Source organism: Euprymna scolopes, chromosome 26 (assembly GCF_053919585.1).
Source record: "Euprymna scolopes isolate OS-2025 chromosome 26, ASM5391958v1, whole genome shotgun sequence".
In the NCBI taxonomy this organism is placed as follows: Eukaryota; Metazoa; Mollusca; class Cephalopoda; order Sepiida; family Sepiolidae; genus Euprymna; species Euprymna scolopes.
This window is the reverse complement of record NC_136507.1, coordinates 50,862,419-50,875,564: the sequence shown is the minus strand read 5'-3', so window position 1 is coordinate 50,875,564 and position 13,146 is coordinate 50,862,419. Positions and strand designations below refer to the sequence as shown.

Genomic DNA, 13,146 nt, shown 5'->3' with positions numbered 1-13,146 from the left:
GAAATTTTCTTCAAATTATAGTCATGACTTGCAACTTAAAATGACAAACATTTCCTTTAAGTATTTATAAAAGTGAGAAACTTATTTGATTTCAAGGATACTCAGGAGAATTTAATCAAATATTCAGGTCATGAAAATGAATAGAAATATGTCAGAGCTGACAAATTCCAAACTTAAAATTTGGTGACTAGACGACCATTGTTGAATAAAGAGTTTTCATAGATTGAAGCATGTGTTGGCTGAACTTATCTATATTTAAAACGTCACAGTGCAAGACTTACAAGTGTCAGAAGTATATGCTATGATTCTTTCTCTTTGCCAGACACTGAGGGGAAATAATGTAGGAAATGTAATAAAAACAAATATTTTTTAAATGGTCTGTATTTATCAATCATGGTTAGGGAAAACCCTGCCATGAAAAACATTTTCTACCATGCAAGATGAAAAGTATGTTTAATCAGCAAAAGTCATATTCCTCTCATGAAGTGAAAGATATATTACTTTGGCTGGTCATACATACTTGAAGACACTGGAGGAATAATACCAATTCTAGAATATATCCATTTTGAAGGTCGCAAGATGACAATCTTGATTTAGTGGTTGGCCTGAATGACCAGAGATGAACACTAAAAAGTTGAATTACATTCTGAAAACCATCTCCAGCTGGATTCACTGATTGTATCAAATTATAAGTCAATTACCATTTCGTTTCTCAAAGGCCTTCAAGTCACTGTGATTCTTCATAACCTCCCTACCCAAATGTTGAATGAATATCTCAAAATGATGCTTTCTTTAAGCATGTGATCTTGCTCAACCAATCAGAGCCTTCAGTATTTAACATTCATCAGACCCCCACCCCTTATCTATATATTAATAGGATAGCTGGTGTGTTATTTTGTGTTATGCTTGCAGCTGAGAACTGTCGTTTAATTGTTATGGACTTCCATTTCTTGTAATAAATAATTTTTCACAAGGTTTGGTTTCAGTTTTGATTATAGCTGAATATATATATATATATATATATATATATATATATTTTTTTTTTTTTGAAGATGTATTTTTTTTTTCATAAGTTTTTGTTTCAATTCAAGCTGATACGCCCAAGTCATATGAATATTTTTTATTTTTGAAAAACGCAACTATGTATGTATATATATATATATATATATATATATATATATATATATATATATATAAATATATATAAATCAATAGAACATTAACTATAATAATGTATATGAAATCTGCAAGAATTAAACTATAATATTTAAGTGTACTTTACAAATGGGCTATGCCGGGCGTCCTTTTTAGCTTAGATAAATGCAGCTTTAACAAAAGAGCTACAATAATATCAGGGCATCTCCATTTAGGCTAAACATCCAAAGAATGCCAACATCAATATATTACATATGAAAGAGTCCACTGTGGAATTTCCACAGGTCCCGCTAGTAAAAAATTATTGAATTAAGACCTAATGTGGTTTGGTTTGGTTTTGTTTTGGTTTAACGGCATATCAACCCTTTTCAGGCTATTCAATGCCAAACTCAGGATTAAAAAAAAATAAATTATGTATTCAAAGAACTTTATGACGTCAAGTATCAATCAATTCTGTATAGTTCAATAGTTTTGTTTGTTTTAATATCTAACGATCTTTTTTTTTTTTTTTTTTTTTTTTTTTAAGTTTTATATATCCTCATATATTCATTCATAAGGTTTAGTTGGGTTGATTTAGAGAATGATTTATATTTTTGTAAAGATCCTTGTTACTCTTAAAAAGGATAATATTTCCTCTCGACAGTTGTTTTCGAAAAGTTTCTCCATGCTGTTGTGTTTGAGGTATTGTTTTCTATCTTTATCTAGAGCTCTACATTCCACAAAAAGATGTTTAATGGTGCAAGTTTTCTGGCAGAATGGGCATTGTGGTTGTTGTTCTTGTTTTAGAATGAAGGAGTGTGTGAGTTTTGTATGGCCAATATGTATTCTAGTTATAACGACTTGTTCTTTTCTGGATTTGGGGGGAGTTTGTCTCCATTTTTCCAGTATGGGTTTGATTTGGTATAATTTGTTATTTGTGTTGTTATTCCATTGTCGTTGCCATTTTGCATGAATTAATTGATTAATTTTGGGGTTGAAGTCAGTATATGGTATGTTTATTGTATCTGGTTTTAAGTTTAGAGCTGATTTGGCCGCTAAGTCGGCTCTTTCATTTCCTCTTATCCCAATGTGACTTGGGATCCAACATATAAATATTTCTTTGTGTTCGGATAATGAATCAATTCTATTTGTTAGTTTGATGATTAGTGGGTTTTCAAGTTTTTTGTTATTCAGAGATGTCAAAACGGAAAGTGAATCTGAAAAAATTAGGAATTTCCTATGTTCATCTTTTTCTATAATGCTGAGTGCGAGGTCGATGGCACAGATTTCGGCAGTAAAAATAGAGCTTTCTGTTGGAAGAGCTTTTTTAAGAGTTTTTTCATACGACACGGCAGCACATGCCACTCTATTATGGTCTTTAGAGCCATCGGTGAAAATAGGTAGATGGTCTGAATATTTTAGGAGAATATCATAGGCTTTTTCGTGGTAGATATTAGGGTGGGATTTCGCTTTTGGGAGTTCATTCAAGTTTAAGATTACTTTTGGTTTTTTAAGTATCCAAGGTGGGGTTTTAGGTAGTATATGTTCTTGGATATTTTCTACAGTCATTTCTGATTCCTGCAGTATTGCTTTCATTCTAAGACTAAAGGGCTTTATGGCCTTTCTTTTTGCTTCAAATGCCTCTTTATATCTCGGATTGAATGTAGCTTCATATGCTGGATTATTTCGTTGTGCTTTTAATTTAGTGTAATATTGTGCACCCAGTTTTTGACTCCTTATATTTATAGGGATTTCGTTGGCCTCTGCATGGAGGCTTTCAACTGGGGATGTTCTAAAAGCACCGAGAGCTAACCTCAGTCCTCCATGGCAGATTGGATCTAAAATCTTTAGGTAGGACTTTCTGGCTGATTGGTATATAAAACTACCATAGTCGAGTTTTGATCTTATCAAAGTCCTATATAATTTCATTAGTGTTTCTTGATCGGCTCCCCATTCTGTATGGGCTATTACCCGTAGTAGTTGCAGTCTTTTGTTGCAACTATTTCTTAGATTCTTCAGGTGAGGGATGAATGACAGTTTTTTGTCAAATATAAGGCCCAGGAATTTGTGTTCTTCTACGGTGGGGATTATTGTTCTTCCAAGCTTCAATGTAGGATCATTATGAAGTTTTCTCATGTGGCAGAAATGAACGCATTTGGTTTTTGATTGGGAAAATTTATATCCATTTTCCATTGCCCATTTGTCTAATTTATTTAAGCAGTGTTGGAGTTTGCGTTCGATGGTGCATATATACTTTGATCTGCAGAACATCAGTAGGTCATCTACATATAAAGATCCCTCAACACCAAGGTCCAAACATTTCACTATGCTGTTCATTTTAATATTGAACAGTGTCACAGATAAAATGCTTCCCCTTGATTTGTGGTGTCTGAGTAAGTAGTTCCAATGCGGACTCTAAACTTTCGGTCAGATAAAAATCCTTTTATAAATTGTGGGAGTCTGCCTTTTAGTTCAAATTCGTGCAAGTCTCTCATAATTCCATATTTCCACGTAGTGTCGTAGGCCTTCTCCAGATCAAAAAATACTGCTGATAGGTGCTCATTTCTAATAAAGGCTTCCCTTATGGCTGTTTCCAATCTAACCAAGTGATCTGTTGTGCTTCTCTTATTACGGAATCCACATTGTAGGTTGGAGATAAGGTTGTTGGTTTCTAGGTACCAAACCAATCTATCATTTATCATTCTCTCCATTATTTTGCACAAACAGCTAGTCAGCGAGATTGGTCTGTAGTTTTGTGGATTCGAATGGTCTTTTCCTGGTTTTGGTATTGCCATTATTGTGGTTTGCCTCCACGAGTCAGGAAATTCACCTTCTGTCCGTAATTTGTTGTAAATTTTTAGTAGCAACTTCAATGATTCCAAAGGGAGTTGTCGCAGGAATTCGTAATGGATTTCATCAGGTCCTATGGCTGTGTTGTGGGATCTTTTAATAGAATCTTCTAATTCAGTTAATGTAAGTAGTTTATTATAATCTTCTAGGTTTTTTGATTTAAAGTTTAGTTTGTATTGTTCGATATTTTGTTTAATTGTTATAAATTTAAAGTTATGGTTTTGGTTAGATGAGTTTTGAGAAAAAGTTTTGGCTAGTAGGTCTGCTATATTCTTTTCATCGGTTACTCTGGTGTTGTTTTTAAGCAGGTGTTTAATTGGTGTTGATTGATGTTTACCTGAAATTTTTCTAATCATCTCCTATACTACTCTCGGTTCTGTAGAGGAATTTAGTTTATTGACATACTTTTCCCAACTCTCTTTTTTAGCTGCTTTTATTACCCTACGAGCTTTAGCTCTATTTAATTTGTATTCTATCAAATTTGAAGTTGTGGGTTGTTTCTGAAATTTCTTCAGTGCAATTTTTCGCAATTTGATGGATTCCCGACATTTATTGTCAAACCAGGGTCTGTTGTACCGATTAGATGCTGAAGTTTTAGGGATGCATTCATTTGCAATTTCTACTAGTGTTTCTGTAAAAAATTCTACAGTGTTGTTTGTCTCTGAATCATTCAACTTATGTCGACATTTTTCTTTGTATAATTGCCAGTTGGCCTTATTTAGCTTCCATCTGGGAAGTTTTTCGCTGTTGAATTCTGGAGTTTCTATCACTAATGGAAAATAGTCACTGCAGCAAGTGTCATCATATACTTTCCAGGTTAAGTCCATATATAGTGATGGATCACACAAGCTAAGGTCAATGGCTGAATGGCTTCCGCCAGTTGGGTTGATGTGTGTAGGTGTTCCATCGTTGAGGAAGCATATATCGTTTTCATTGATAAATTCTTCCAACGTTTTGCCCTTTTTATTGGTGTCTTTACATCCCCATAGTATGTTATGACTATTGAAATCTCCTAATAGGGCGAAAGGTTTGGGTAATTGATCAATCAATTTTTTAATCTCGTTTTTATCTATGTCATCGTTTGGAGGTATATATAGTGAACATACTGTCATTGGTTTATGTAGTGTGGCATTAATAGTAATTGCTTGGATATTGGTTGTTATGTTTATTTTGCTATGGGGTATATCGTTTCTGATTAGAATTGTTACTCCCCCGGAGGCCCTGCCCCCAAAGTTATGAGTGAAATTAAAAATTTCATATTGCTTAATATTAATTTTGTCTCCTGGTTTCAGGAAAGTTTCTTGAAGACACACCACTGCAGGGCGCTCCTGCGCTAGTAGCAGAAGCAGTTCATTCATGTTTGTTTTTAAACCGCGACAGTTCCACTGGATTATTTTTTGTTTTTTGTTAGTCATTGGTATCAGATCTTCGGTCTTCTATGTCCATTTCTTCAAATCTGTTTTGTGTAGGGATTCTTGGTCTGGAACTTGAGCGTGATCTGTCTAGTTTTGTTTTAGTTTCTTTTTTGAGTGGAGGTTTATTTCTTTTCTCTTCATGGGCATATTTTGGTGTCCGTTTTTTCCCCTCTGTAAGTGGAGATGTTTCTATGGGTGTTGTATTTTGGGGTTTTATGGGTTTATTTGATTTAGTTTTAGCTTGAGTGGTTTGTTCAGTTATAGGAACTTTTTTTTCATTGTTGAATTGTTTTATAATTTTTTTAAATTCTTCCATAAGTTCCTTCATTTCATTAAGTAATTTAATAATGTCCTCGGATTTAATGTTGAGTGAATTTATTTTTGTTTGTTTATTTGGTTCGGTAGTTTGCTGTATGTTTTTTTTTGTTATTTCAGAATATTTTGCATTTTCTGATAGTTTGCGAGCTTCTTGGAAGGTAATATTTTTTGTATATTTTATTTTGTTGATTTCTTTTTCACTCTTCCATTTGTCGCATTCTTTTGAATTGGCGCTATGGCCTTTTTGACAATTGATGCATTTTGGCTCTTTTTTACAGTCTGTATGAGGTTCATTATCTCCGCACCTTATACATATTGGAGGGCGGGTACACCGGTCTCGATGGTGTCCGTATCTCTGGCAATTGTAACACCTGAGTGGGTTTGGTATGTAGTGTTCAACGTTTACCATTTCATACCCTATTTTAATTTTGTTTGGAATTTGGTGAATATTGAATGTTAAAATGTAAGTATTTGTTTTTATTATTTCGCCAAGTTTATTAATTTGGACTCTTAACGTCAGTGACGTTTTGTTTTTGTAGGTTAGTCTGAATTTCTTCCAAGGGGCACAGTGATAATTCAGTACTCCTGATTACGCCTTTGCTAATGTTCAGAGATTTGTGAGGGTAAATTTTAACATTTTGATTGTTAAAACGTTTCTATTTGGAAATTTCAACAGCATATTTTTGGTTTTCTACTTCGAGAAGTAATGTACCATTATTTTGTTTTTTAACCATTTTAGGTTTGATGCTAGATAGAATCTTTTCAATTTTGAATGGGGATATTTTGGTTATTGGTTCCCCTTCAGTTGCTTCTATAACTATGAAGCGGGGAACATTCTGGTTTTTTTGATGAAGCTCTGTTTCAGTGTCAGAACTACTGGCATCAGATACTTCGGTGTGGTTTCTTTTTTGAGGCTTTCTGGATTCCATTAATATATTTGGTTTGTTTCATTTTTCATGCTCCCCACCCACCTCGGAGTCCTATATGGGAAGTGTTGGGGGGGATACCCATTCGCCCCAACCCAACAGGGATACAGGAAAAGTATACTCTTCTTGCTGGTGGATTCAAGCACCTGTGGTTCTTCAATTTCTTTCTGAAGGCCTCGTTTTCAGTAAGAATTTCAGTTTTTCAGTCGTGTTTAGTCCATTATTCAGCAAGTTGATTGGCCCTCCAGCCACCGCTTACTAAATCAGTTTATTGTATAGTGTGGGAAGTGCAAGCATATTTTCTTGTTATGTCTGTCTGATTTAGGGCTAGGCGTGACCGACCGATTGATTGGATCGGGCCTATCCAACCGCCCGTCTTAGCTTAAGTAAGGGCCAAAGAGGTGTGTTGCATCTCATGTCCTTAAAATATCCTGGACATGATCTACTCAACCACCAGGATTCCGTTCGTAAGCCTTACGGGATGCCACCCACGGTCAACAGGTGGCCCCATTGAGGGACTTATACCCTCTGCAGGGGGGCAGTCGGCATATTCTAATGCCCCACCGACAGAGTCAACCGGGAAGTAGGGAAGGAAAAAGAAAGGAGGGGAGGAGGGAAGAAGGGTTGTTGTTTTTGTTTTTCGTATAACATAATTAGGTTTTACAAAAGAGAATAGAAAACAAAAACAAATCAATGTAGGTGCATTTCGTCTCAGGAAGCCAATAGACAGCCTGATCTGGTAGCACCAGCCTAATGTGGATTGAAACAAATGTAAACTTACATGATGGGAAGATTGTTGGATCTCTTTGATCACAGCTTTTGAATCTGATTTCAAAGGACACGAAATGATAACAAAACCAGCAAATTGTAAAACACATTCAACATTTTCCCTGTTTAGATCTCGAACCTAATGGATTAAAAAAAAAAAAAAAAGACAATATACAAATAAATATTCCAACTATAACTTTATCTGGATAATTTTAATATATTTATCAAACTTTACGTTACACACCATTACATACAGATGTAAACATAATGGCCATATTACTCAATGTGTTTGATGTAATTTATCATTATGTTTAAACTTTCTTTTGAGTAGGATATAATTAATGTATCAGAAGTAAACAAATGGGAAAAACATTTAGTTCAAATAAAAGTTATTGATAAATTTTATTAAATGAACTAAACATGTTTTCAGCATCCAGTTACTTTTGACTCATTATTCATTAAAAAAAGATTTTTTTTTAAATATTTTAATTTTAAAAATGTGGGTTAAAATTCACTTGCAAAATTCTACTTTTGAGGTAAAAAGTTGGCTAATTAGCACTTTAACGCTGAAATCTAACAATGTACCTGTTCGAATACAGAGGCCAAAATAGACACCAAATTCCCCCCAAATTTTAAAATAAAATAAAAACACAAATATTATATAATATAGATCTTTATAGTTGTGTGGAGTTAAATATAATCATTTTCCTTACAACTAATATTCTAACTTAATTATACAGATAAAAATGCAAACTATTATAATCACAATATTTTTATACATTACAAAAAATTTGTACTTCTAACATTTTAATGATTAATATAACAAGTGTTGTACCTGTTGATGAGATAATGGCCCAAGACTTTTATGACCCAAGGCTAGAACTCTTGCCCCTCGTCTGGCCATTGCTAGGTAAACATCATCATAATCAGTAGGAGGATTTTTAAACTGAAAAATAAAAATAATAAAAAAGTGAAAAAACATTTGTGTTCATAGTTAAGCAACTATTTAATATAGAAAATTGAAGTTAGGAAGATTTTAACAGATAGAGTGGCATGTAGGATAACCTGGTGATGCTCAGGAAACATCTTGATTGTATATTCCCTAATACTTAAGTATATAACGCCTAAAGAAAATTAAAATATGAGAAATGAAAATTAAAAAAAAAATGCATGTGCTGCTTAATAAAAAAAATTAAAATATGAGAAATGAAAATTAAAAAAAAATGCATGTGCTGCTTAATAAAAAAAATTGAAATATGAGAAATGAAAATTAAAAAAAAAATGCATGTGCTGCTTAATAAAAAAAATTGTTCATAAGTGATATGAGTAACCCATGGCAAAAAACCCTGAAATTGAGATGAATTTCCCCAACTGGGGAGTGGTACGCTCCTCATGTTTGTGTGGAGAGAAAAGGCAACACAAAAAAAAACTACTTGGATAATGCGTTAGTGATAAAACATTTAAATTTGAAAAATGTTTGGTAAACAAAAATTAATAGCAGAATTCCTTTTCTAATAAAAGAAAAAAAGAAAAGGATTTTGACCAATCGCAGAGAGAGATTGCATCCATAGCTGAAGTGAAGTCTCTACAGCACAGCTTCATAATGATTTATATACATCATACACATTTCTCAATGAGATTAGTCTAGAAGGTAGTCACAGATTACCAATGAAAACTATATTATATACTATACCATGCTTTTCAGGGTCTCTGGAGCGCCTTTTACAGTGGCAATGTATTCTGTCTCCCCTGATCCTGGGGGAGTGTACCCTGCAATCACGGACATTCTTTTCAAAGTACTGGAGAAATGGAACCGATGATAAATTTTCAATCCATGAGTTTTCAGTTTCATTGGAATGACTGCATCATCTATACAGAGAAAAAGAAGGCAACAACAAAGATGATATTAACTGCATAAAACACACGATTAGCATCATCATTAAGAACCATTTGGCTGCAGTTATGTAGCATAATATTATTACTAGACAAAATATTGCATTGTACTGGAGTACAATCATATTAAGTTTAACATTTGTTTTACATATCAACACAAGTTGGACGACTTTTAGAAATTAACATTCGAACTAACCTACCTGTGACCAGGTTTTTACCCCCCACCCCTCTCAAGTTCATTCTTATGTTTTCCTTGATCTTCATCTGTGACCTCAACTGTTTTACATCTAACCTAAGCACCATCATCCATTCTATCAAAGTTTCCTGTTCTGTACATATCTCCCTATACTTTCTAGATTTAATCTTCCTCCGAGCCTATGAAATCTAAGCAGGTCTATAAGATTCATTTTACACCATCTGATTCTCATCATTTCTATCCATGAAATACATTTTCATAACCATTACTAGCCAGGTTTCCTTTTCATACATAATCGCACTCATGTATATGCCTGGTAGACTTTACCTTTATAGTAGTGGTAATGCTTTGCTAGTTGGTAATGACACTTAAATTTGGTTACTAGACAACTATTCTAAGATAATTGTTAGCAAGGATAAAATGTCAAAAGCAAAATGTGTTTAAAATTAGCTAATAAAGAGTTTTCATGGATTAAAATAAATCTGGGCTTAGGTTTTCTATATTTAGGGGTTGTTTTCCATAGAACCATAAGGGAATGTATAGGACTGGGATGAAGCAATCATGTAGATCTTACATTTGATGTGGGGCAAGGAAAAAGCAACTGGTAAGGAAGAGAAACATGGAAAGAAACAATATGATTTAATATAAAACCTCGAGATTTTTTTTTAATACCAGATTTAAACAAACGAAAAAATATCAGCATAATTTACCCCCCCCCCACCAAAAAAAAAAAACCCTAGTCAATTAGGTTTTAGAATATTTTTAATATAAGAATTGATAATTTGAATTATGTGGACTACTATTCTCATCTTTTTATTTTCACAACCATAACCCTTAGATGTAGGTGTCAAACTTGTAAAAATTCTGCATAGATTATTTCTCAAGTTAAAAAAGAAGGCTGAAAGTTGCATCAGTCAAAACTTTATGAAAATAACAACCAAAATGTTACTAGTAGTCGACATAATTCAAGTCACAGGGGATATGCGATATCCAAATAAAGAGAGAAGTTCCGCTTCATTAAATATTAGCTATTCGTATCTGTAGCCAAACTGTCACGAAGTTATGTAGGTATGAAAAACTTGAGAAAAAAATTTTTTTCACTGAAAGGTTAAGATTTTTAGCATCAGGCTTGGAAAGAATAAAGGATGACAGAAATTGAGAAAAGAATAATAGCAAGTTTGAAAAAGAATATTCAGTTATGATAGAGCTTCTGGATCAAGAAAACAGAATTGGTTAGGAGGTCCCTCAGCAACAGTAAATGTGAGGGAATTAAGAAGAATAGCTAGCAGAAGAAATCACTAGTTTAACAATGGCATCATGTCCTTTATAAACTCAAATCGCATTTGATACAATATTATTTCATAAGTCCACAGACAATACATCTGAAGAGGACCGGAGAGCACATTGATAGAAACAGAAAAGAAAAATAATCAGAAGAAAAACATAAATAATGATAACTCTTTATTAAAAAAAGAAAAAGGTTTCTTTGATTTGGTTGATTTAATTTGGCAAAGTTTTAAAATGTATGGATTTTGGAAGATTTATAATCCATTTAATTAAAAAAAAAAAAAAAAAAAAAAAAAAAAAGAAAAAGAAAAAAAAGAGTTATCAAGGTCCAAAACCACTGAAGGATAAAGACCAATTTAGATGGATGAAATATCAATTGAAGAAGAATATTATAAGATTGAAACTGAGGAATGAAATAAACAAAATCTGATTACTTAGAATGACAGCTTATGATAAATATTTTTTTTATATTGAATTTGAAGGTGACCATGTTTTAGTTCACAGCAAAGCAATTCCATAAAATCTTCAACAGATTGGAAATTCTTAGAAAGAAACTTCACAGAAATTCTGTTTAATGTCAGGCATTAGATGTCAAACAAAAGATGCTGTGGTAACAAAACAGGTTTTTGTTACAAATGTTTTTCAAGGAGGAAAAATAATGAACTGAAAATTAAATTATTGAAAGAAAACGAAAAGTTAAAATGTATCCATTCCTCAAATGCAGCCAATCAGTTTGTGAGATGTGAGATGATGAAAATGGCATTCAACACTAACATGACAGTGCAAGGCAGACACATTCAAGAATAACAAAGGAAAAAAGGAAGAACAAGAGATGGACTTACTTCTGGTTAATTTCCAATCAACTGCATGAAGGGTGGCCTTTTCAAGAGGATCACCAATGAGTTCTTCTTCCATTTGCACAAGAGAATGACATGTAGCCAGCACTTGGTTAGTACTTACTGGTGCCATATGAGTGGAGACCAACTTTTTACCCCTGAGAAAGAAAGTTAAATACACACAACTTTCTATATAAAATGAAATAAGTAGTGATGTCACTTATTCTCACAATGACCTCATATCATAACTAAAAAACTAATCGAGAATGTTTACAGCAAGTTATATACAACCAACCTGTATTTCCATTACAAAAATTTAATTTTAATAACAATTGAAAATAAAAGTTCACAAAACACTAAAACATGAAATTAGTGGCCGTTTTTGTGTCGATGCAGTCTATTACCATAAATAGCTGTAAACAATATAAATATAACAATATAAATATAACAATATAAATATAACAATATAAATATAACAATATAAAATCACATTAAATAGAATTGGAAAAAGAAAACCAACTTGTTCCTATTTACTTGCCTATCCACGAGAGCAGAATTAGATACAAGATCAATTTTTAATGAGAAAATTCAGTTTCACAAAATGATTGTTCAGCAGCATTTCAACCTTGCTGTCTATTTTATGCCATTAATTTTAAATGACTTTAAAAGAATCTGAAGTTAAATGTGTTTCTTAGTTTGGATATTCTTGATATTTTTATGGTCTGGAAGTAGGCAGTTTTTTCATAGTTGTATGTGGTTTGTTATATTTGTAATTATTTCTATTTTTGCTAGATTTTGTTATATAAACCAATTTCGCTTATATATTCAAGTATTTAGGAAGGTTTTACTTGGAATATTTTTTTAGGTTTATTTCTTTGTAGTGTAGTGAATTAATTTTAAACCTAAACAACTTGTAGAAATGTGGCATATTGTATCTGCCTCCTGGCATGGTATACTCTAAGTAGATGAGAAGGAGTTATGTTCGAGTGGCCGACACTTGATAGTATTATTTATTATTTTCTATAACACCTATTAGTATAATTCATTTCTTAAATTTGTTTCTTTATTGCATATAATTTATATCTGGTGCAAGAATTCCATGATTCTTGCCATTTGTTCATTTGGTGTTTGTTATCTGTAACGGGGATTTTGTCTTGAAGGTTCCAGTTCTAATGCTTATTTTGCTGCCCAATCAGCACTGCGATTTCCATTTTATATCAGCATGGTTGGATATTCAGCAGAAGATTATTTTTTCATTTTTGGTAATTACAATGATCCTATTTAAGATTTGGGTTAGTAAAATGTTTGCTTTTCTGTTTTCTAGTGCAGTTAATACAGACTGATTTTTTAGCCCTGTACATTGGTGCTTTATTAGCAGTCTTTTAGTAGTTTCTCTTTGTTATGTACTGCTGTACATGCGACTGTCTCCAATTTGGGATACATCTGTATATATTTCTGTGTAGTTTTGACATTTGTCTTAAATACTTTGAAGCACTTTGTGGTATTTAAATGGATTATTTTTT

General features: G+C 32.8%; 1 protein-coding gene across 1 annotated transcript in view; it reads right to left on the bottom strand.

Annotated features, from left to right (window-relative positions):
• The window catches only part of LOC145248031 (endoplasmic reticulum transmembrane helix translocase-like), a 110,493-nt gene that overhangs the window by 42,803 nt on the left and 54,544 nt on the right, over positions 1–13,146 (bottom strand). Inside the window, exons 11-14 of the mRNA XM_080109755.1 lie at positions 11,630–11,781; positions 9,105–9,280; positions 8,247–8,357; positions 7,425–7,550 (exon numbers count right to left, since the gene is read on the bottom strand). Coding sequence (XP_079965881.1) covers positions 7,425–7,550; positions 8,247–8,357; positions 9,105–9,280; positions 11,630–11,781 — 565 coding nt within the window. The remainder of the gene's footprint in view (positions 1–7,424; positions 7,551–8,246; positions 8,358–9,104; positions 9,281–11,629; positions 11,782–13,146) is intronic.